Genomic DNA, 26,455 nt, shown 5'->3' on the forward strand with positions numbered 1-26,455 from the left:
ATTTTGCGCCTTGGTTTTTCCACACGCTTCTTGCGACCCTGTTGACTATTTTGAATGAAACGCTTGATTGTTCGATGATCACGCTTCAGAAGCTTTGCAATTTTAAGAGTGCTGCATCCCTCTGCAAGATATCTCACTATTTTAGACTTTTCTGAGCCTGTCAAGTCCTTCTTTTGACCCATTTTGCCAAAGGAAAGGAAGTTGCCTAATAATTATGCACACCTAATATAGGGTGTTGATGTCATTAGACCACACCCCTTCTCATTACAGAGATGCACATCACCTAATATGCTTAATTGGTAGTAGGCTTTCGAGCCTATACAGCTTGGAGTAAGACAACATGCATAAAGAGGATGATGTGGTCAAAATACTCATTTGCCTAATAATTCTGCACGCAGTGTATATATATATATATATATATATATATAAAAATCGTTTTTTGACACAATAAAAGCACAGAGAGCTATGGGGAATGGATATTGCGGATGTGCTAGCGGCGATCTAACAGCCCATGTCCTCAGCTCTATACCCAAAATCCAGGTGACAGGTTCCCTTTAAGTATTCTTCCCAAGCTCAGCTTGGAAGGGGGGGTGGCTGCTTTAGCTGCTGATATCTCCTGGATGGTCAGCTGGCATTGCAGGCTTTCATACAAGACCAAAATGACCGCATTAGTCCAAGTCAAAGAGGAGATATCACTGTTAGAAGAGTCGAGAATAATTGTGGGTAAAACCTGCTTTTACTTTCACTTTCAGCTGTGTTCACTGCATCTTGATTTGCAACAGTGATATTTTCCCATGTAATGAAGATATTGCTGTGATTCTGGCATTGTTTGAAAGCTTGGAATACCACATCTCTAGCTAGCACCAAACCAGACATATGAGCAGTTAAAGCAGCCACCATCCTCCCTTCCTTTCAATCTGGAAGAGGAGAGGGAGCAGTTGCATAGCTGACAAGCTGCAGGAGGAGAGAAAAATAGTAAAAAAAAAAAAAATATATAAAAATGTGGCATTATCAACACTGGAGTGAACCAAATAATAAAATTATGTTATTTTTACCACACTGTGGTGTGGGACCCGAGCTACTTGAGAAACCTTGGCGCGGTGCTCGGGCTCAGACATGTCCTCCACAGTAGGATATGTTGGCTAATCTTTCAATTTTAAGGGTTTAGTTTGAGGGTTTAGTAAGACCGCAGAGTGCACCTGTCTTTGCTATTGTTATTATATTGTTATATTGGTTGTCACATCCACATAATTATCTTGTGTAGGATGTCTATTGTGGTAATTAGTATCTGGTACTGGTACTCAGAATCTGAGGAAAGGGATTTAGGGGTCATTATTTCAGAAGACTTAAAGGTAGGCAGACAATGTCACAGAGCAGCAGGAAATGCTAGCAGAATGCTTGGGTGTATAGCAAGAGGAATTACCAGTAGAAAGAGGGAGGTGCTCATGCCGCTCTACAGAGCACTAGTGAGACCTCATTTGGAGTATTGTGCTCAGTACTGGAGACCATATCTCCAGAAGGATATTGATACTTTGGAGAGAGTTCAGAGAAGAGCTACTAAACTAGTACATGGATTGAAGGATAAAACTTACCAGGAAAGGTTAAAGGACCTTAATATGTATAGCTTGGAAGAAAGAAGAGACAGAGGGGATATGATAGAAACTTTTAAATACATAAAGAGAATCAACAAGGTAAAAGAGGAAAGAATATTTAAAAGAAGAAAAACTGCTACAAGAGGACATAGTTTTAAATTAGAGGGGCAAAGGTTTAAAAGTAATATCAGGAGGTATTACTTTACTGAGAGAGTAGTGGATGCATGGAATAGCCTTCCTGCAGAAGTGGCAGCTGCAAATACAGTGGAGGAGTTTAAGCATGCATGGGATAGGCATAAGGCCATCCTTCATAGAGGTAGGGCCAGGGGCTATCCATAGTATTTAGTATATTGGGCAGACTAGATGGGCCAAATGGTTCTTATCTGCCGACACATTCTATGTTTCTATGTTTCTATGTTGTGGTCCGCTGCGGGCATCCTCCACTGTATGCTTTTTTGCTGGGGATCGCCATTAGCAACGGGCCACAAGTGCAGGATTTGCTCCCCTGTATATATGCACAACTGCATATGGGTTTAAGCACTTCCTGCCTGTTTAATACCATGCCATTTTTTTCAGTTTGTTTGTATATAGAGATGCCTGTTTTCCATCCACAGGCTACATTTAGGTGCACCTGCGAGGCCTGGGCCATGTCAGCCAGTCTTGAGTGGGACTCGCAGACTCCTCCCTCCTCCCATTGCTAGCATGGTTACATGCTGGAGGTAACTGGCGAGTTGTTTGTGAGTCGGACCTCATGCTCCTGTAATTCGCCCACTGGCCCCTGGTATTGCCCATACGGCTTAGGTAGGTGAGGGTTAGGACCCGAGCTAATTGAGAAACCTTGGCGCGGTGCTCGGGCTCAGACATGTCCTCCACAGTAGGATATGTTGGCTAATCTCTCAATTTTAGCATTATTTTGAGGGTTTAGTGAGACCGCAGAGTGCACTTGTCTTTGCTATTATTATATTGTTATATTGTTTATCACATCCACATAATTGCTATCTTGTGTAGGATGTTTATTGTGGTACTTGTGGTCCGCTGCGGGCATCCACCACTGTATGCATTTTTGCTGGGGATCGCCATTAGCAACGGGCCACAAGTGCAGAATTTGCTCCCCTGTGTATATATGCACAACTGCATATGGGTTTGAGCACTTCGTACCTGTTTAACACCACGCCATTATTTTCAGTTTGTTTGTATATAGAGATTATTACTACCAAGATGCATAACTTTACATTTATCCACATTGAACCTCATTTGCTAAGTTGATGCCCAATCACTCAGTGTTCAAGTCAGCTTGTAGTTTATGGACATCTTCCATAGACTGTACAGAACTACAGTCGTGGCCAAAAGTTTTGAGAATTACATAAATATTGGAAATTGGAAAAGTTGCTGCTTAAGTTTTTATAATAGCAATTTGCATATACTCCAGAATGTTATGAAGAGTGATCAGATGAATTGCATAGTCCTTCTTTGCCATGAAAATGAACTTAATCCCAAAAAAAACTTTCCACTGCATTTCATTGCTGTCATTAAAGGACCTGCTGAGATCATTTCAGTAATCGTCTTGTTAACTCAGGTGAGAATGTTGACGAGCACAAGGCTGGAGATCATTATGTCAGGCTGATTGGGTTAAAATGGTAGACTTGACATGTTAAAAGGAGGGTGTTGCTTGAAATCATTGTTCTTCCATTAATAACCATGGTGACCTGCCAAGAAACGTGTGCAGCCATCATTGCGTTGCATAAAAATGGCTTCACAGGCAAGGATATTGTGGCTACTAAGATTGCACCTCAATCAACAATTTATAGGATCATCAAGAACTTCAAGGAAAGAGGTTCAATTCTTGTTAAAAAGGCTTCAGGGCGTCCAAGAAAGTCCAGCAAGCGCCAGGATCGTCTCCTAAAGAGGATTCAGCTGTGGGATCGGAGTGCCACCAGTACAGAGCTTGCTCAGGAATGGCAACAGGCAGGTGTGAGCGCATCTGCACGCACAGTGAGGCGAAGAATTTTGGAAGATGGCCTGGTGTCAAGGCCAGCAAAGAAGCCACTTCTCTCCAAAAAAAACATCAGGGACAGATTGATCTTCTGCAGAAAGTATGGTGAATGGACTGCTGAGGACTGGGGCAAAGTCATATTCTCCGATGAAGCCTCTTTCTGATTGTTTGGGGCATCTGGAAAAAGGCTTGTCCAGAGAAGAAAAGGTGAGCGCTACCATCAGTCCTGTGTCATGCCAACAGTAAAGCATCCTGAGACCATTCATGTTTGGGGTTGCTTCTCATCCAAGGGAGTGGGCTCACTCACAATTTTGCCCAAAAAAAAAACCACAGCCATGAATAAAGAATGGTACCAAAACACCCTCCAACAGCAATTTCTTCCAACAATCCAACAACAGTTTGGTGAAGAACAATGCATTTTCCAGCACGATGAAGCACCGTGCCATAAGGCAAAAGTGATAACTAAGTGGCTCGGGGACCAAAACATTGACATTTTGGGTCCATGGCCTGGAAACTCCCCAGATCTTAATCCCATTGAGAACTTGTGGTCAATCCTCAAGAGGCGGGTGGACAAACAAAAACCCACTAATTCTGACAAACTCCAAGAAGTGATTATGAAAGAATGGGTTGCTATCAGTCAGGAATTGGCCCAGAAGTTGATTGAGAGCATGCCCAGTCGAATTGCAGAGGTCCTGAAAAAGAAGGGCCAACACTACAAATACTGACTCTTTGCATAAATGCCATGTAATTGTCGATAAAAGCCTTTGAAACGTATGAAGTGCGTGTAATTATATTTCACTACATCACAGAAACAACTGAAACAAAGATCTAAAAGCAGTTTAGCAGCAAACTTTGTGAAAACTAATATTTGTGTCATTCTCAAAACTTTTGGCCACAACTGTACATAGCTTAGGGTCATATGCAAAAATTGAAATGCTGCTATTAATACCATCCTCGATATCATTAATAAATAAATTAAATAATAGAGGGCCAAGCACTGAACCTTGGGGTACACCACTTATAACCCGGGACCATTCTGAATAGGAATCATTGACCACAACCCTCTAGACACGGTCCTTCAGCCAGTTTTCATTACAATTACAAACTATACTTTCCAAGCATACCTATCAAACGTCTGTAAGGGACAGTTTTAACCCCTTAAGGACACAGCCTTTTTACACCTTAGGACCAGGCCATTTTTTGCAAATCTGACCAGAGTCCCTTTAAGTGCTGATAACTTTTAAAACGCTTTGATTTATCCAGGCCATTCTGAGATTGTTTTTTCGTCACATATTGTACTTCATGACACTGGTAAAATGAAGTCCAAAAAATATTTTTTTTTGCACCAAAAAATACCTAATTTAACAAAAATTTTGAAAAATTTGAAAATTTCAAAGTTTCAGTTTCTCTACTTCTGTAATACATAGTAATACCCCCAAAAATTGTGATGACTTTACATTCCCCATATGTCTACTTCATGTTTGAATTGTTTTGGGAATGATATTTTATTTTTTGGGGATGTTATAAGGCTTTTTTCAGAAATTTACAAAAACTCCATTTTTAGGGACCAGTTCAGGTCTCAAGTCACTTTGCGAGGCTTACATAATAGAAACCACCCAAAAATGACCCCATCTAAGAAACTACACCCCTCAAGGTATTCAAAACTGATTTTGCATACGTTGTTAACCCTTTAGGTGTTGCACAAGAGTTATTGGCAAATGGGGAGGAAATTTGAGAATTTCATTTTTTTGTCTAATTTTCCATTTTAACCCATTTTTTCCACTAACAAAGCAAGGGTTAACAGCCAAACAAGACTGTATCTTTATTGCCCTGACTCTGTCGTTTACAGAAACACCCAATATGTGGCTGTAAACTACTGTACGGCCACACAGCGGGGCGTAGAGTGAAAGGTGCGCCGTTTGGTTTTTTGGAGGGCTGATTTTTATGGACTGGTTTATTTACACCATGTCCCATTTGAAGCCCCCTGATGCACCCCTAGAGTAGAAACTCCCTAAAAGTGACCCCATCTAAGAATCTACACCCCTCAAGGTATTCAAAACTGATTTTACATATGTCGTTAACCCTTTAGGTGTTGCACAAGAGTTATTGGCAAATGGCGATGAAATTTGAAAATTTAATTTTTTTGCCTTATTTTCCATTTTAACCCATTTTTTCCACTAAAAAAGCAAGGGTTAACAGCCAAACAAGACTGTATCTTTATTGCCCTGACTCTGCCGTTTACAGAAACACCCAATATGTGGCCGTAAACTACTGTACGGCCACACAGCGGGGCGTAGAGTGAAAGGTGCGCCGTTTGGTTTTTGGAGGGCTGATTTTTATGGACCGGTTTATTTACACCGTGTCCTGTTTCAACCCCTCTGATGCACCCCTGGAGTAGAAACTCCCTAAAAGTGACCCCATTTTGGAAACTACGGGATAAGGTGGCATTTTTTTGGGGACTATTTTTAGGGTAAATATGATTTTTGGTTGCTCTATATTACATTTTTGTGAGGCAAGGTTACCAAAAATTTAAATTCTGAAATTTCATCTCCATTTGCCATTAACTGTTGAGGAACACCTAAAGGGTTAATAAAGTTTGTATAATCAGTTTTGAATACCTTGAGGGGTGTAGTTTCTTAGATGGGGTCAGTTTTGGGGAGTTTTTACTCTAGAGTGCATCAGGGGGGCTTCAAAAGGGACATGGTGTCAATAAAAAAGGCCATCAAAATCGGCCTTCCAGAAACCATGTCGGTCCTTTCCTTTTGCGGCCTCCCTTTTACTGATACAGCAGTTTACGACCACAAATGTGGTGTTTCTGTAAACTGCAGTATTAGGGTAATAAATATTAAGTTTTGTTTGGTTGTTAACCCTTGTTTTGTTACCGTAAAAAACGGATTGAAATGGAAAAGTACCAAAAATAGCGGTTTTGGCACCGTTTTTTTTTTTTTTTTAACCGTGTTAATCTGGGGGGTTAGGTAATGGGATATTTTTATAGAGGAGATTCTTACGGACGCGGCAATACCTAATAAGTCTACTTTTTTTTACAATTATTTAGGTTTTAGACTATATTATCTTTTTTGATACAAATTATTTTTTGGGTATCTCTAAAGTCTAAGGGTCATTTTTCAAAAAAAAATTTTTATCCAATTATCTCATGTGGGTGCTCATTTTTTGCGGGATGAGCGGACGGTTTTATTGGCACTATTTTAGGGGCTATATGACTTTTTTATCGCTTGCTATTAAACTTTTTGTTATGTAAGGTGACAAAAAAATTCATTTTGTGCACCTATTTTTTTTTTTTTTTTGACCGTGTTAATCTGGGGGGTTGGGTAATGGGGTATTTTTATAGAGGAGATTCTTACAGACGCGGCAATACCTAATAAGTCTACTTTTTTTTACAATTATTTAGGTTTTAGACTATATTATCTTTTTTGATACAAAATATTTTTTGGGTATCTCTAAAGTCTAAGGGTCATTTTTTTTAATTTTTTTTTATCCAATTATCTCATGTGGGGGCTCATTTTTTGCGGGATGAGCGGACGGTTTTATTGGCACTATTTTGGGGGCTATATGACTTTTTGATCGCTTGCTATTAAACTTTTTATTATGTAAGGTGACAAAAAAAAAACTTTTTTTATACCTTTTTTTTTTTTTCCCCTTGACCGTGTTAATCTGGGGGGTTAGGTCATGGGGTAGTTTTATAGAGGAGATTATTACCGACGCGGCGATACCTAATATGTCTACTTTTAATAAATTTTTTTTTTTTTTTTGGGTGTCTCAAGTCTGAGAACCATTTTTTTTTATCCGATGTCAGTGCTAAATTGGGATATAAATTTAGTACTCCATGGAAGTGTGATACTCCCTGAAGCAACCGTCAATGCAGAGGCCCGGATGATCGGGGCACGTGTCGCACTGAGTAGTCGTGTCCTTCCGTATCCCCCTCCTGCGACACACTCTGCACTTTTTTGGGGTTCGTCCCTTCTTTCCAGTATGGGGGACCACACCTGGAAAGTGTTGGCCAGGGACGATCCGGGCACCTACAGTTCCCGAGGTACTCCGGCCTGCTCTTTCCCGGTCCGAAAAGATCAGGGCCTTGAGGACTGCCTCATAGAACTGGAGGAATGTCCCTGTGCTGCCAGCGCTTCGGGATAGTACAAAAGAGTTGTACATGGCAACCTGCACCAAGTAGACCGCAACTTTTTTGTACCATGCCCGGGTTTTGCGCATGGCATTATATGGCTTGAGGACTTGATCCGAGAGATCAACTCCTCCCATATACCGATTGTAGGCGACGATACAATCAGGCTTGAGGACCGTTGCCGCGGTACCTCGCACAGGGACAGGGCTGATGCCGTTACCATGAATTGTGGACAGCATAAGGACATCCCTCTTGTCCTTATACCTGACCAGCAACAGGTTTCCAGTGGTAAGGGCACGGGTCTCACCCCTGGGGATAGGTACCTGGAGGGGGTGGGCAGGGAGGCCGCGTTGATTTTTCCGCACGGTCCCACAAGCGGACGTGGATCTGGCGGCAAGGGACTGGAACAAGGGGATACTGGTATAAAAGTTATCCACGTAAAGGTGGTAACCCTTATCCAGCAGTGGGTACATAAGGTCCCACACAAGTTTCCCGGTAACACCCAGAGTGGCGGGACATTCTGGGGGTTGAATCCGGGAATCTCGCCCCTCGTACACACGAAATTTGTAAGTGTACCCTGAGGTACTCTCACAAATTTTGTATAGCTTCACGCCATACCTCGCCCGCTTGGAGGGCACATACTGGCGGAAAATGAGTCTCCCCTTGAACGCAATGAGAGACTCATCAACCGCGACCTCCCTTCCAGGTACATAGGCCTCCATGAATTTGGCCCCAAAGTGATCGATGACCGGCCGTATCTTATACAGACGGTCATGGGCAGGATCACCTCGGGGGGGACATGCTGCATTATCGGAATAATGCAGACATTTCCGGGAGCGTGTCATGGCTGTACTGTAAAGTGGGGCCTGGTATAGGACGTCCCCACTCCAGTACAGCCTGACACTGGGTTTTTTGACCAGGCCCATATGCAGCACGAGGCCCCAAAATATCCTCATTTCGGCTGCACTGACCGGCGTCCAGCCACCGGGCCTGGCCAAAAAGGAGCCCGGGTGTTGAGCGACGAACTGTTGGGCATACAGATTCGTCTGCTCCACCATCAGATTTACCAGTGGGTCACTGAAAAAATGACAAAAAAAGTCATATTCAGTGTAGCCCACTGTGGAAATCTGGATTCCTGATTGGCCTACAAAATCAGGAATCACGGGCTCGTATCGCTCTGGGCTACACCAGACAAGTTCACCGGCAGGGGGCTCCGGTGGATTTAACTGGTGGGCCGGGAAACCAGTACGAGCCCCAGAGCTGCTCGTACTAGTGTGGGCCACAGGGTCCCTAACATGGCGGTCCCCTTGCTCCACCTGGCGGCGTCTCCGCAGCCTTGGGGGCTCATCATCATCGCTGAGGACCCCAGACACCCTTACCTAGGGTGATGCAATCAAAGTTTAGAAAAGTTCAGAAACTAACTTTCCCTTTTTTTTCCCTGCCTAAACCAAACTTTCCCTGTGCTGTCCCTATCTACCTGATGGGGGGTCCTGGGGGCACAGATCGGGTCCTGGGGGCACAGATCGGGTCCTGGGGGTGCTGGCAGCGATTGCAGACACACGTGCAGGCAGCTCCTCTCTCCTCCGGTGCCGGAACACAAAAGGAGGAGGAGAGGAGCGCCTGCCTCTTTTGAATCTGCCGCCGGACCGCCTACAGACCAATCAGAAAGCGATCCTGAGTGGTGATGTCACCATCACCACTCAGGATCGCTGGATGGTGATTGGTGGGGTGAAATCACACCACCATGACCATCCTGTTCCGGGTTATCGGGTCTTCAGAGACCCGAACAACCCGGAAACGCAGAAAACCGCAGGTCTGAATTGACCTGCGGTTTTCTGAGATCGCATACATGGGGGGGTCACCGGACCCCCCGGCGCATTTGCCCCAAGTGCCTGCTCAATGATTTGAGCAGGCACGGGGTTCCGATCACCGCCCACAGCGCGGCGGTGATCGAAAATACACAGGGCGTACAGGTACGCCCTGTGTCCTTAAGTACCAGGGCACAAGGGCGTACCTGTACGCCCTATGTCCTTAAGAGGTTAAAAGCCTTTACAAAATCCAGAAACACCACATCCATAGCCGCCCCTCTGTCCAGGCTTCTACTCACCTCCTCATAAAAACAAATCAGATTAGTCTGACAACTTCTGTCCTTGGCTAACCAATGTTGGTTATCACTTATAATATAATTTACAGTCACATAATCCTGTATATAGTGCCTCTATAGTCTAAGAGTCCTTCAAACATTTTTCCCACAACAGAAGTTAAACTAACTGGTCTTTAATTATCTGTGGAGGACCTAGATCCTTTTTTCTATATGGGCACCACATTTGCCTTGCGCTAATCACTTGGCACTGTACCAGTACCTACAGAATCTTTAAAATTTTTAAACAGGGGCACATCAATGATTGAACTGAGCTCTTTAAAAACTCTTGGGTGTAATCCATCTGGACCTGGAGCCTTGTTCACATTTGCCTTATTTAACTTAGCTTGGACCATATCAACAGTTAGCCAATTGAGTATATCACTGGATGTACTAACAGCCCCAGCACAAAAGATAGCACTGGATGTACTAACAACCCTGGCGCCACAGATATCAGCTCCTTTCTTTTCTTTTGTATATACAGAGCTTAAAAAACACATTTATTAACTCTGCTCTGTCCTTATCTTCAGTGACTAACCCCTTTTTACCATTATTTAGGGTGCCTACCTGCTCAGAACTTGGATTTTTACACTGACAGAAGACAAGTTTGTCCATTTAGGTGTGATGGAGGTCGGAGAAGACAGTAAAGAAAGAGAAAACTGGGCCAGTCCGCCTGCCCAGAAGTCCATGAGGTCAGTAAACGGGGTATTTGGCAGGGAAAGGCCCCAGTCAGGTAGAATATAAATACAATATAAAAGACAATATAAAAAAATAATAATAATGAAGAGCTGGCCAAAAGTAAGAATATGATACAGCAAAATAAAATTATGTAAAAGGCTAGGAACTGTGTTATATTTCCATAATGACTACATCATTTTTACTGACACCTAGCAAAAATTCTGCTGAAGAATTACATATTGTGGATGATGAGACCATTTTATGGACAGGACACCTGCCTGGCAAAAAGTCCAACTGATGGCATATAGAAGAATTCAATTTTGTGGATGAAGAGACCATTTTCTGAATAAGACACCTGCCTCGCAAAAATTCTGAACGTTGGCATACATAGGAATTAAATTTTGGTAAAGACTCGGAACTGCACCACTTTTCATGATGATGAGACAAGGTTTACAGACAGCTGGACAGAGCTACCAATGCCTACTGAACTTAAACTAAGTGGCATGGCCGCAACTGCTGAATCACCTATCATGCATCTATATCCTTCATCTGCATAAGAGTTAGTGGCAGCTGAATTTGGCCTAGGTTTGAAACATTTTGAGTCTGTACCCACATTATCAGTGGCATAACTAGTTTCCGATCTGACCACAATAAAAGCAGGTCTGGCCTTGGCATTTGTTTGTGAGGTTTTGTCTGCTATTTATTGCCTCCATGGCCACCACTCTCCTTCTCTTATGTCACCTCCTCCTCATTACCACTTCTCTTCTCTGTATTTGTCCTAGTGCCCCAAATGCTAATGTCGCTACCACTGCCACTCTCGCTTCAAGTGCTACTACTACTACCACCACCACCAACACAGATATACATGGGGATCCACCACCTCCGCCTGAACCTACTGATGTTTCTCAAACAAGTCATGAACAGGTAGACTATCTTGAGTATTTTCCATAGAACATGGGGTTTGGTTGCCTCTTCTTAGGAAAAAAAATAAGTTGCCCCACTATGAGGGGGCAGTGAAGACAGAAATGATGCAACTAAAAGGCTTCTATGAGGCTGCAAGGAGGAGGAGCAGGAGGAATTCTATAATCTTTGGTTCCAAGGTACAGACTCAGAGGTGACCTTGACATTATCCTGCTGTAACTGAGAGGAGGAGTAAGCCATCCAGTCCACAATGTCATCCTCTTTATCCTCAGTAATAATGTGGCACCTATTGAAATTTATATTAAATGTAAATCTCTGAGGGAGTGTGAAACTAACAATAATGCTTGCCTCCTTATGATTTAATCATACTACTACTACTGGCTGGATGGCTGGTGCTGCTACTGCTACATCTACCCACATTCTGATTCTCAGATGTGGACCTGCGGGTCTTTTGTTTTCCACTCTTCCATTTAGCAGACATTTTGTTATGAGACATATAGATGTAAAATCACAGGTTTAGTACACAGATTATTAAACAGTACACCTATCCCATTGTACAAACACATTTCATACTAGTATTGACAATTTACAATGGTAATGCAATGCGGAGGGGGCCTCTTGAAGAAGGCAGCACCAAAACACACATTGGGTCTGGGTCTGGAAAAGTCCCTGGTGCTGGAGGTCATTATGGGTAAGATTTTGACCTATTGTATGTGACTATTGCAGCAGTAGCAGGATTGGGAAGAGCATGATTTTTGTATGATACCATGGGGTGTCTCTAACACTATATAGTATTTACTTTTCATCGATAGTGATTCCCTCCAGCCACATTGCAATAATAAAAATAAAAAAATCTAAAATATTTATGGATACTGAATTGTTACAATCTATATGTGCTTCCCCCCCCTCCCCAACTTGGTGATGTCACCTCAATCTATTGTTAACATTAAAGATTTATATTTTATGATACTGGTGACTGTTTTCTGGTGTTGTTGTTTCTAGGTTTATACTGCTATATCAATGTAGTTATTGCAGCACAACTTTTTCTGTAAAACTGCTGGGTATCTGCATGCAATGCAATGCATGGAATGAAACTGCTATACTTATGTAGTTATTGTAGTACAATGCATTTAGTAACACTGCACAAAATCTTGGCGCATGTGTGGCAAGTTTTATTTTGAATGGTTCCCTTTCCCTTTTAATTTTGTGTAATGTAGTGAGTCAGGGGTACCAGATACCAGGCCATGTTCCTGAGGTCTGAAGTAACTGTACATACAGACTGCAAAGTGAAGACCTTTAGGAAGGGCTAGGAGGGGCCAGCAAGCTAGAACATAACTGGGCAGGTAGAAAAATGGTTATCTCCAATGAGGAAATCATCAGGGTAAGATGTGTCTTGCTGTTACCGTCTCTCTTTGTAAAACTGGTCAATCGGGAGCTCGCTCATTTGTTCACGGGCCCAGCCAAGTTGACTAGGGATGAGCGAACCCGAACTGTATAGTTCGGGTTCATACCGAATTTTGGGGTGTCCGTGACACGGACCCGAACATTTTCGTAAAAGTCTGGGTTCGGGTTCGGTGTTCGGCGCTTTCTTGGCGCTTTTTTTGAATGGCTGCAAAGCAGCCAATCAACAAGCGTCATACTACTTGCCCCAAGAGGCCATCACAGCCATGCCTACTATTGGCATTGCTGTGATTGGCCAGTGCAGCATGTGACCCAGCCTCTATATAAGCTTGGGTCACATAGCGCTGCACGTCACTCTGCTGATACAAGTGTAGGGAGAGGTTGCAGCTGCAACGTTAAGGCGAGATTAGGCAGTGATTAACTCCTCCAAAACACTTAAGACAGTGATCGATCTACAGCTGTGGATCATTGAACTGCTGCTATTCAATTGCTCACTGTTTTTAGGCTGCCCAGAGCGTTTTTCAGTCACTTTTTTTCTGGGGTGATCGGCGGCCATTTTGTGGCTTGTGGTGCGCCAGCACAAGCTGCCACCAAGTATATTTAACAATCAATAGTGTGGTTATTTTTTGCTATATCCTACATCAGGGGCAAGTTGTCACCAAGTCCATTTAACCATCAATAGTGTGGTTATTTTTTTGCTATATCCTACATCAGGGGCAAGCTGCCACCAAGTCTATTTAACCATCAATAGTGTGGTTATTTAAATCTATCCCTAAAAGGGTATATTAGATTCAAGGTGCTGATAGGGTCATTCTCAATAACTTCACACACATGCTACTGTGCATATCCAAGTCTAATTCTGTCCGTAAACGTATACCTGTCACCCAGCGCCTAAATAATAGGCCTCAAATTAATATTCAGCTAAATCTGTCATTACTGCTGTGCCTGTATTAGTGTAATACGGTACCTAAATAGATAGCCAGATAGTGCTAGGTGTCTGTAAAAAAAGGCCTGAATTTGAATTCAATACATTGGGCCAAATAATATTTTTCTTATTGTGGTGAACGGTAACAATGAGGAAAACATCTAGTAAGGGACGCGGACGCGGACATGGTCGTGGTGGTGTTAGTGGACCCTCTCGTGCTGGGAGAGGACGTGGCCGTTCTGCCACAGCCACACGTCCTAGTGTACCAACTACCTCAGGTCCCAGTAGCCGCCAGAATTTACAGGGATATTTGGTGGGGCCCAATGCCGTTCTAAGGATAGTAAGGCCTGAGCAGGTACAGGCATTAGTCAATTGGGTGGCCGACAGTGGATCCAGCACGTTCACATTATCTCCCACCCAGTCTTCTGCAGAAAGCGCACAGATGGCGAATGAAAACCAAGCCCATCAGTCTGTCACATCACCCCCATGCATATCAGGGAAACTGTCTGAGCTTCAAGTTATGCAGCAGTCTCTTATGCTGTTTGAAGACTCTGCTGCCAGGGTTTCCCAAGAACATCCACCTAGCCCTTCCCCAGCGGTGGAAGACATAGAATGCACTAACGCACAACCACTTATGTTTCCTGATGATGAGGACATGGGAATACCACCTCAGCACGTCTCTGATGATGACGAAACACAGGTGCCAACTGCTGCGTCTTTCTGCAGTGTGCAGACTGAACAGGAGGTCAGGGATGAAGACGATGCAGCGGACGATGAGGTCCTAGACCCCACATGGAATGAAGGTCGTGCCACTGACTTTCACAGTTCGGAGGAAGAGGCAGTGGTGAGACAGAGCCAACAGCGTAGCAAAAGACAAAGAGGGAGCAGTGGGCAAAAGCAGAACACCCGCCGCCATGAGACTCCGCCTGCTACTGACCGCCGCCATCTGGGACCGAGCACCCCAAAGGCAGCTTCAAGGAGTTCCCTGGCATGGGACTTCTTCAAACAATGTGCTGACGACAAGACCCGAGTGGGTTGCACGCTGTGCCATCAGAGCCTGAAGCGAGGCATTAACGTTCTGAACCTTAGCACAACCTGCATGACCAGGCACCTGCATGCAAAGCATGAACTGCAGTGGAGTAAACACCTTAAAAACAAGGAAGTCACTCAGGCTCCCCCTGCTACCTCTTCTGCTGCTGCCGCCTCGGCCTCTTCTGCTGCTGCCGCCTCGGCCTCTTCCTCTGCCTCTGGAGGAACGTTGGCACCTGCCGCCCAGCAAACATGGGATGTACCACCAACACCACCACCTCCGTCACCAAGCATCTCAACCATGTCACACGGCAGCGTTCAGCTCTCCATCTCACAAACATTTGAGAGAAAGCGTAAATTCCCACCTAGCCACCCTCGATCCCTGGCCCTGAATGCCAGCATTTCTAAACTACTGGCCTATGAAATGCTGTCATTTAGGCTGGTGGACACAGACAGCTTCAAACAGCTCATGTCGCTTGCTGTCCCACAGTATGTTGTTCCCAGCCGGCACTACTTCTCCAAGAGAGCCGTGCCTTCCCTGCACAACCAAGTATCCGATAAAATCAAGTGTGCACTGCGCAACGCCATCTGTGGCAAGGTCCACCTAACCACAGATACGAGGACCAGTAAGCACGGCCAGGGACGCTATATCTCCCTAACTGCACACTGGGTAAATGTAGTGGCGGCTGGGCCCCAGGCGGAGAGCTGTTTGGCGCACGTCCTTCCGCCGCCAAGGATCGCAGGGCAACTTCTTTGCCTCCTGTTGCCTCCTCCTCCTACTTAGCTTCCTTCTCCTCTTCTTCCACCTGCTCATCCAGTCAGCCACACACCTTCACCACCAACTTCAGCACAGCCCGGGGTAAACGTCAGCAGACCATTCTGAAACTCATATGTTTGGAAGACAGGCCCCACACCGCACAGGAGTTGTGGCGGGGTATAGAACAACAGACCGACGAGTGGTTGCTGCCGGCCTGGTGGTGTGCGATAATGGGCGAAATCTCGTTGCAGCTCTGGGACTAGCCGGTTTGACGCACATCCCTTGCCTGGCGCATGTGCTGAATTTGGTGGTGCAGAAGTTCATTCGCAACTACCCCGACATGTCAGACCTGCTGCATAAAGTGCGGGCCGTCTGTTCGCGCTTCCGGCGTTCACATCCTGCCGCTGCTCGCCTGTCTGCGCTACAGCGTAACTTCGGCCTTCCTGCTCACCGCCTCATATGCGACGTGCCCACCAGGTGGAACTCCACCTTGCACATGCTGGACAGACTGTGCGAGCAGCAGCAGGCCATAGTGGAGTTTCAGCTGCAGCACGCACGGGTCAGTCGCACTGCGGAACAGCACCACTTCACCACCAATGACTGGGCCTCCATGCAAGACCTGTGTGCCCTGTTGCGCTGTTTCGAGTACTCCACCAACATGGCCAGTGGCGATGACGCCATTATCAGTGTTACAATACCACTTCTATGTCTCCTTGAGAAAACACTTAGGGTGATGATGGAAGAGGAGGTGGCTCAGGAGGAGGAGAAGTAGGAGGAAGAGGGGTCATTTTTAGCACTTTCAGGCCAGTCTCTTCGAAGTGACTCAGAGGGAGGATTTTTGCAACAGCAGAGGCCAGGTACAAATGTGGCCAGACAAGGCCCACTACTGGAGGACGAGGAGGACGAGGATGAGGAGGAGGTGGAGGAGGATGAGGGTGAAGCATGTTCACAGTGGGGTGGCACCCAACGCAGCTCGGGCCCATCACTGGTGCGTGGCTGGGGGGAAACGCAGGACGATGACGATACGCCTCCCACAGAGGACAGCTTGTCCTTACCTCTGGGCAGCCTGGCACACATGAGCGACTACATGCTGCAGTGCCTGCGCAACGACAGCAGAGTTGCCCACATTTTAACGTGTGCGGACTACTGGGTTGCCACCCTGCTGGATCCCCGGTACAAAGACAATGTGCCCACCTTTCTTCCTGCACTGGAGTGTGATAGGAAGATGCGCGAGTACAAGCGCACGTTGGTAGACGCGCTACTGAGAGCATTCCCAAATGTCACAGGGGAACAAGTGGAAGCCCAAGGCGAAGGCAGAGGAGGAGCAAGAGGTCGCCAACGCAGCTGTGTCACGGCCAGCTCCTCTAAGGGCAGGGTTAGCATGGCAGAGATGTGGAAAAGTTTTGTCACCACTCCACAGCTAACTGCACCAGCACCTGATACGGAACGTGTTAGCAGGAGGCAACATTTCACTAACATGGTGGAACAGTACGTGTGCACACCCCTCCACGTACTGACTGATGGTTCGGCCCCATTCAACTTCTGGGTCTCCAAATTGTCCATGTGGCCAGAGCTAGCCTTTTATGCCTTGGAGGTGCTGGCCTGCCCGGCGGCCAGCGTTTTTTCTGAACGTGTATTCAGCACGGCAGGGGGCGTCATTACAGACAAATGCAGCCGCCTGTCTACAGCCAATGTGGACAAGCTGACGTTCATAAAAATGAACCAGGCATGGATCCCACAGGACCTGTCCATCCCTTGTGCAGATTAGACATTAACTACCTCCCCTTAAAGATATATTATTGTACTCCAGGGCACTTCCTCATTCAATCCTATTTTTATTTTCATTTTACCATTTTATTGCAGGGCAACCCAAAGTTGAATGAACCTCTCCTCTGTCTGGGTGCCGGGGCCTAAAAATATCTGACAGTGGCCTGTTCCAGTGGTGGGTGACATGAAGCCTGATTCTCTGCTATGACATGAAGACTGATTCTCTGCTGACATGAAGCCAGATTCTATGTTATGGGACCTCTCTCCTCTGTCTGGGTGCCGGGGCCTAAATTATATGACAATGGACTGTTCCAATGTTGGGTGACGTGAAGCATGATTCTCTGCTATGACACGAAGAATGATTCTCTGCTGACATGAAGCCAGATTCTCTGCTATGGGACCTCTCTCCTCTGCCTGGGTGCCGGGGCCTAAATATCTGACAATGGACTGTTACAGTGGTGGGTGACGTGAAGCCTGATTCTCTGCTATGACATGAAGACTGATTCTCTGCTGACCTGAAGCCAGATTCTCTGCTATGGGACCTCTCTCCAATTGATATTGGTTAATTTTTATTTATTTTATTTTTATTTTAATTCATTTCCCTATCCACATTTGTTTGCAGGGGATTTAACTACATTTTGCTGCCTTTTGCAGCCCTCTAGCCCTTTCCTGGGCTGTTTTACAGCCTTTTTAGTGCCGAAAAGTTCGGGCCCCTATTGACTTCAATGGGGTTCGGGACAAAGTTCGGGACAAAGTTCGGGACGAAGTTCGGGTCGGGTTCGGATCCCGAACCCGAACATTTCCGGGAAGTTCGGCCGAACTTCTCGAACCCGAACATCCAGGTGTTCGCTCAACTCTAAAGGTGACTGTTACTTACTCTTTTTGCATTTTATCATAGTTTAGTAAAATTTTTATACACTTAAGCTGTGTCAAGCTTATTTTATTCCCAGATCTCAGAAATCCTGGAAATATAGCACAACACAATGTGTGGGATGAAACTGCTATACTAATGTAGTCATTACAGTACTATGCTTCACTAATACTGCATGGTATTCTGACAATACAATGCGTGAAAGGAAACTGCTATATTAATATAGTTACAATAATACAATGCGTTTACTAAAACTGTACGGTATCTTGATGCAATACAATGTGTGGAATGAAACTGCTATATTAATGAAGTGGTTGTGGTACAATGCGTTAACTAAAGATGCATGGTATCTTTATGCACTACAATGTGCTTGCAGCAGAATGTATGCTATTTATGCTGTCGATAGAGGTGCTGGCACTAAACACTTTTGAACTTTAGAAATTTGAGTTTTTTACAAAAAAGGCTTGTTGGCTGTTCTTTTACAAAAAATTAGGTTATTGTAGGATTTTAATTACAGAATGTGCAGTTCAACATGAACTTCTCAATTGCCAGTAGTTGTATGAAACGCAGAACTCTGAGCGAACAGTGCTTCCCCCTTTTGCTTTTCCTCATAAAACCCTAATCTCTTTAATTAAATATGTCAATATACACTCACCTAAAGAATTATTAGGAACACCTGTCCTATTTCTCATTAATGCAATTATCTAGTCAACCAATCACATGGCAGTTGCTTCAATGCATTTAGGGGTGTGGTCCTGGTCAAGACAATATCCTGAACTCCAAACTGAATGTCAGAATGGGAAAGAAAGGTGAGTTAAGCAATTTTGAGCGTGGCATGGTTGTTGGTGCCAGACGGGCCGGTCTGAGTATTTTGCAATCTGCTCAGTTACTGGGATTTTCACGCACAACCATTTCTAGTGTTTACAAAGAATGGTGTGAAAAGGGAAAAACATCCAGTATGCGGCAGTCCTGTGGGCGAAAATGCCTTGTGGATGCTAGAGGTCAGAGGAGAATGGGCCGACTGATTCAAGCTTTTAGAAGAGCAACGTTGACTGAAATAACCACTCGTTACAACCGAGGTATGCAGCAAAGCATTTGTGAAGCCACAACACGCACAACCTTGAGGCTTATGGGCTCCAACAGCAGACCCCACCGGGTACCACTCATCTCCACTACAAATAGGAAAAAGAGGCTACAATTTGCACAAGCTCACCAAAATTGGACTGTTGAAGACTGGAAAAATGTTGCCTGGTCTGACGAGTCTCGATTTCTGTTGAGACATTCAAATGGTAGAGTCCGAATTTGGCGTAAACAGAATAAGAACATGTATCTATCCTCTGATGTCTACTTCCAGCAGGATAATGCACCATGTCACAAAGCTCGAATCATTTCAAATTGGTTTCTTGAACATGACAATGAGTTCATTGTACTAAAATGGCCCCCACAGTCACCAGATATCAACCCAATAGAGCATCTTTGGGATGTGGTGGAACGGGAGCTTCGTGCCCTGGATGTGCATCCCTCAAATCTTTATCAACTGCAAGATTCTATCCTATCAATATGAGCCAACATTTCTAAAGAATGCTATCAGCACCTTGTTGAATCAATGCCACGTAGAATTAAGGCAGTTCTGAAGGCAAAAGGGGTCCAACACCGTATTAGTATGGTGTTCCTAATGATTCTTTAGGTGAGTGTACATTTCCTATACTCCCTTTACCACACCAAGACTACTGGCTTGTGTCTGTAATTGCTTTTTGGCAGAAACACCCAAGGCAAATGCACTCAGATTACAAGCTGCGCTCAAAATGGCATCTCTTCAGCACAGAGGCTAAAGGACTCTCCAAAATGCTGCCCCTGATTGACTCAAACGCTGTCTGTCAGCCTCTAAGCCAATAAGGGCAAGCCCCCGCCATCACAGGGTCATGTGATCCTCCATTTTTATCTTCCTGTTGTTTTCCCTGCCAGTTTTTTACTGTAAAATGGGATGAGCTCCGTTTTGCACTTTTTGTCTGAAGCAAATTGCCAAAACTTCAAATTAATTTGGAAGCATCATTTTTGTGACATTTTTAACTAATCTGATTCATTTAGAATCAATTTGCTCATCTCTAATAAAAACATAATAAAATTAGAACAGACTATCTCTAAATTTGACCAACCTGCAGCAATATAATGCACACAATGGAAATAAATAATGATACCAGATGGACCGGAGAGAAAAAAAATGTACAAATTTTTCAAGCAATGGTATTATTTTTTCACTTGCTATTAGCACCATCAGGGCTTTCATTTTTATTTAACTTCCAGTACATATTCTGCTTGCCAGTGATACTAACGGACACATTGAATGGCATGTCGCTATTGCTCTGCTTCTGTAAAGCCATGGGCTACTCTTGACATATATACAAGGCATACTTTTGTAATGATGTCCTTCTAATGACATTGTGCCTTTTTTTTAATCAGAGGTGAAATATATTTACATTACCAGATATTCTGAAAGGTAAAAGCTCTTATATAATTACATATTCGTTGCACGTATACATGTCTGATATTTAGACGTAGTGTAGCACATATACATATCTGATATAACTATCTCTTGTACTTCCTTTATCATACAGTAATATTCTAATATCTATTCTCTTCACAAAAAGTAGAATTCTTTTTTCAATATTGATTTGTTCGGACGTCTTGGCTGCTTCTTAGTGTGTAAAGTAAATAAAAGGATAGGTTTGTGCTTTTCTAATGAATGATTCATCAATACATTGTGATACTTCAACCAACACATTCCTTATCATTTACTGAATACACAATTTCTTATACTTGTGTAGTTGTAGGTTTGTACAGCATTAAAGGAAAGTTTAGGCATTGTGCAATGTATTTTGTGTTTCAGTTTCTTATGGCACAGTCACCATGAACTGCAATGCAATCTGCAGGCAGCATATTATAAAGCAGGAGAAGCTGAGCAGATTGATATAATTTTGTGGGGGAAAAAGTAAAACAATTTTGTACATTTATATCCTCTGATATTTCTGATTTCATTGTTCATGGGATGTGTTATCAGTGATTGACAGCTATCTCTGTACAGACACTGATCTCTCACTGATAACACCTCCTCTGTGTACAACTATCAGTGACTGACAGCTATCTATGTATACACACTTATACAGAGAATGCTATCAATCACTAATAACACCTCCCCAATGTACAGCTATCAGTGCCTGACAGCTATCTATGTATACACACTTACACAGAGAATGCTATCAATTACTAATAACACCTCCCCAATGTACAACTATCAGTGACTGACAGCGACCTATGTATACACACTTATACAGAGAATGCTATCAATCACTAATAACACCTCCCCAATGTACAGCTATCAGTGACTGACAGCTATTTATATATATACACTTACACAAAGAATGCTATCAATCACTGATAACACCTACCCTGTGTACAACTATCAGTGACTGACAGCTATCTCTGTATACACAGTTACACAGAGAATGCTATCAATCACTGATAACACCTCCCCCATGTACAGATATCAGTGACTGACAGCTATCTCTGTATACATACTTACACAGAGACTGATCTATCACTGATAATTCCTCCGATTTGAACAATAAAGTCACAAATAGCAGAGATTTAAATATACAGTGGATCTAAAAAGTCTATACACCCCTTTTAAAATGTCAGGTTTCTGTGATGTAAAAATATTAGACAAAGATAAATCATTTCAGAACTTTTTCCACCTTTAATGTAGCCTATAAACTGTACAACTCAATTGAAAAACAAACTGAAATCTTTTAGGTAGAGGGAAGAAAAAATATAAAAATAAAATAATATTGTTGCATAGGTGTGCACACCCTTAAACTAATACTTTGTTGAAGCACCTTTTGATTTGCTTACAGCACTCAGTCTTTTTGGGTATGAGTCTATCAGCATGGCACATTTTGACTTGGCAAGATTTGCCCACTCTTCTTTGCAAAAACACTCCAAATCTGTCAGATTGTGAGGGCATCTCCTGTGCACAGTCCTCTCCAGATCACCCCACATATTTTCAATTGGATTCAGGTCTGGGCTCTGGCTGGGCCATTCCAAAACGTTAATCTTCTTCTGGTGAATCCATTCCTTTGTTGTTTTGGATGTATGCTTTGGGTCGTTGTCATGCTGAAAGATGAAGTTCCTCTTTATGTTCAGCTTTCTAGCAGAAGCCTGAAGGTTTTGTGCCAATATTGACTGGTATTTGGAACTGTTCATCATTCCCTCTAGCTTAACTAAGGCCCCAGTTCCAGCTGAAGAAAAACAGCCCTAAAGCATGATACTGACATCACCATGCTTCACTGTAGATATGGTGTTCTTTTGGGGATGTGCAGTGTTGTTTTTGCGCCAAACATATCTTTTGGAATTATGGCCAAAAAGTTTAACCTTGGTTTCATCAGACCAGAACACCTTTTCCCACATGCTTTTGGGAGACTTCAGATGTGTTTTTGCAAAATGTAGCCTGGCTTGGATGTTTTTCTTCGTAAGAAAAGGCTTTCATCTTGCCACTCTACCCCATAGCCCAGACATATGAAGAATACGGGAGATTGTTATCACATGTACCACACAGCCAGTACTTGTCAGATATTCCTACAGCTCCTTTAATGTTGCTGTAGGCCTCTTGGTAGCCTGCCAGACCAGTTTTTTTCTCGACTTTTCATCAATTTTGGAGGGACCTCCAGTTCTTGGTAATGTCACTGTTGTGCCCAATTTTCTCCACTTGATGATGACTGTCTTCACTGTGTTCCATGGTATATCTAATGCCTTGGAAATTCTTTTGTACCCTTCTCCTAACTGATACCTTTTAACAATGAGATCCCTCTGATGCTTTGGAAGCTCTCTGTGGACCATGGCTTTTACTGTGGGATGCGACTAAGAAAATTTCAGGAAAGACCAACTAGAGCAGCTGAACTTTATTTGGGGTTAATCAGAGTCACTTTAAATGATGGCAGGTGTATGCTGACTCCTATTTAACATGATTTTGAATGTGATTGCTTAATTCTGAACACGGCTACATCCCCAGTTATAATAGGGTGTGCACACTTATGCAACCACATTATTTTTTATTTTTTATTTTTTCCTCCACCTAAAAGATTTCAGTTTGCTTTTCAATTGAGTGGTACAGTTTATAGGTCACATTAAAGGTGGAAAAAGTTCTGAAATGATTTATCTTTGTCTAATTTTTTTACAGCACAGAAAGCTGACATTTTAACAGGCGTGTGTAGACTTTTTATATCCACTGTATATAAATTACAAGTTTTACAGATTTTTTCACACAGATTTATAGATCAGTCTGCTCAGCTACTCCTGCAATACCCCAGATAGGGCATCTGCAATTGTTTATCATATATTGTTATGTTTTATTATTTGATGTATCTGCTGTGAGTTTCAGAATGATAAGGTATGGTTGGCATAAGGAATGGAACTTACCATTCAATTCCTCCGCTTTTATGGTGAGTGGGCTATTTCCTGCTAGGAAGGGAAGCTCTAGAGAGTTCTGGAGAGTTAGCTTATCAAGCTTGGAGTAAGGTAGCACATTCATCTGCTCCCACTCCAAGGGCCTTGGGACTAAGCATACAGCTAATCTGTGAGGACCACTACTCCAGGGTGACTGCAGGTTCCTGACCCACAGAAGTTCTGCAAGCTACAGCATATACAGTTAATGGAGTGATCAGCACTACAGCTATATAGACCCCACTGAAGGTGAGGGGATAACAAGTTAAGACACCCATCATCATAGTTTTAGGACAGGCACACTCAAAATCCTGCATTTCACAAAAAGAAAATGAGGAGAGAGAAGGACTACTCTAGAGTGATATTGTCTACCATCTTGCCTGCCACTATATCTTATCTGGGGATAAAGACATTGCACCTTGTACAGACAGCTGGATGTACTGTAACTCATCCTGTGCACTCAGTAAAGGAAAATGTTTGTTATACTCCCATGCCTGCCTGATTCCTTCATATTACCTTTTCACTGCACCGGTCCAGGGGGAGCAAAGGCCTGAGGGAGTACACTGTTACACAACATTTCATCAGGGCCACTACAATTCCCATCCTCTGCACTGGCTCCTCAGGAGCTCAATGCACATGCTGCCTCCAGATTGCTCTGCATATGGTCATGACAGGTTCTCTTTAGCAACTCTGCTTACTGCAGGGTAAATTACAAAGTTCTTTGATAGAAACAGCAATGATCTAGGCCTGCTCACACAGCTGATGGAACTGAATCCACAGAATTTCTGGAGCACAGCTCGTACCCCCCATGTAAAAACAATAATTAATTTATAGGTGAGCTGTTTTCCCATAACAGGCTCTCTTAAAATTTAAATGCTTATGTTTCTCACATGTTTATCCTTACTGTAAATTTGTAACTCACCGAATAGAATATAGAACATTTCCATCTTTGAAGATTCTCAGAAGCTTGTTGTCTGTTGTCACTTCATGAAAGTTTGCACCCTTCTCATTAGCAAAAAACAAATCTGGTTTCCAAATAGAATCCAACATAGAAGGATCTAAATCTAAGGAGTCATCTGGATATTCACTATATGCAAGACGAGGGTCATTCCACTTTTGGCGCAGAAAGATATTTAAGCGGTAATCCTGTGGAAGAAATAAAAGCATATCATTTATATCACTTATGCATATTTAACTATATCAGCATCTACAGCAGGGATCAGCAACATTCAGAACTCCAGCTGCTGTGAAACCACAACTCCCAGCATGCAAACATACTTGCCTGTTCTTCTAACTCCCATAGAAATGAATGGAGCACTCTGGGAGTTGTAATTATAAAAAAAACCAGAGCAATGAAGATAATGAAATCTACAAGATTAGGCAGAGAGAGGCCAAGCAAGTTATAAGAACTTCTAAAGCGCAGGCAGAAGAAAAACTAGCTCAGTCTATGAAAAAAGGGGATAAGACATTCTTCAGATATATAAATGAAAAAAGGAAATTAAAACAAGGAATAACTAAATTAAAAACAAAGGACGGAAGGTATGTAGAAGAGAATAAAGGGCTAGCCGACTGCCTTAATGAATACTTCTGTTCAGTTTTTACAAAAGAAAAAGGAGAAGGACCTCCACTAGAAAGAATGACTAATAAATCGTTTGATGCATGTATCTTTACAGAGGAAGATGTTCTAAGTTTGCTGTCTAAGGTGAAGACAAATAAGTCACAGGGGCCTGATGAGATACACCCAAAACTATTAAAAGAGCTTAGTGGTGAGCTGGCAAAACCGTTAACAGATTTATTTAACCAATCATTAGTAACAGGAGTCGTCCCGGAAGATTGGAAATAGGCAAATGTCGTGCCCATTCACAAGAAAGGTAGTAGGGAGGAATCGAGCAACTATAGACCAGTGAGTCTGACATCAATAGTAGGCAAATTAATGGAAACCCTATTAAAGGATAGGATTGTGGAACATCTAAAATCCCATGGATTGCAAGATGAAAAACAACATGGGTTTACTTCAGGGAGATCATGTCAAACAAATCTTATAGATTTTTTTGACTGGGTGAATAAAATAATAGACGGTGGAGGTGCAGTAGACATCGAATATCTAGATTTTAGTAAGGCTTTTGACACTGTCCCACATAGAAGACTTATCAATAAACTGCAGTCATTGAGCATGGACTCCCATATTGTTGAGTGGATTAGGCAGTGACTGAGTGACAGACAACAGAGGGTTGTAGTCAATGGAGAACATTCAAAACAAGGTCATGTTACCAGTGGGGTTCCACAGGGATCTGTACTGGGACCAATTTTGTTTAATATCTTCATAAGTGATATTGCAAAAGGCCTCGATGGTAAGGTTTGTCTTTTTGCTGATGACACAAAGATATGTAACAGGGTTGATGTTCCTGGAGGGAAACGCCAAATGGAAAAGGATTTAGGAAAACTAGAAGAATGGTCAGAACTCTGGAAACTGAAATTTAATGTGGATAAGTGCAAGATAATGCACCTGGGGCGTAAAAACCTAAGGGCAGAATATAGAATATTTGACACAGTCCTGACCTCAGTATCTGAGGAAAGGGATTTAGGAGTAATTATTTCAGAAGACTTAAAGGTGGGAAGATAATGTAATAGAGCAGCACGAAATGCCAGCAGAATGCTTGGATGTATAGAGAGAGGTATAAGCAGTAGAAAGAGTGAAGTGCTTATGCCGCTGTACAGAACACTGGTGAGACCTCACTTGGAGTATT

General features: G+C 43.3%; 1 protein-coding gene across 1 annotated transcript in view; it reads right to left on the reverse strand.

The window, feature by feature from the left end:
- Positions 1-26,455, reverse strand: part of GLRA3 (glycine receptor alpha 3) — a 328,913-nt gene that overhangs the window by 139,952 nt on the left and 162,506 nt on the right. The window contains exon 4 of the mRNA XM_040420529.1: positions 24,631-24,854. Within this exon, the coding sequence (XP_040276463.1) occupies positions 24,631-24,854 (224 nt within the window). The remainder of the gene's footprint in view (positions 1-24,630; positions 24,855-26,455) is intronic.

The sequence above is a fragment of the Bufo bufo genome, chromosome 2 (genome assembly GCF_905171765.1).
Source record: "Bufo bufo chromosome 2, aBufBuf1.1, whole genome shotgun sequence".
NCBI classification, from domain to species: domain Eukaryota; kingdom Metazoa; phylum Chordata; class Amphibia; order Anura; family Bufonidae; genus Bufo; species Bufo bufo.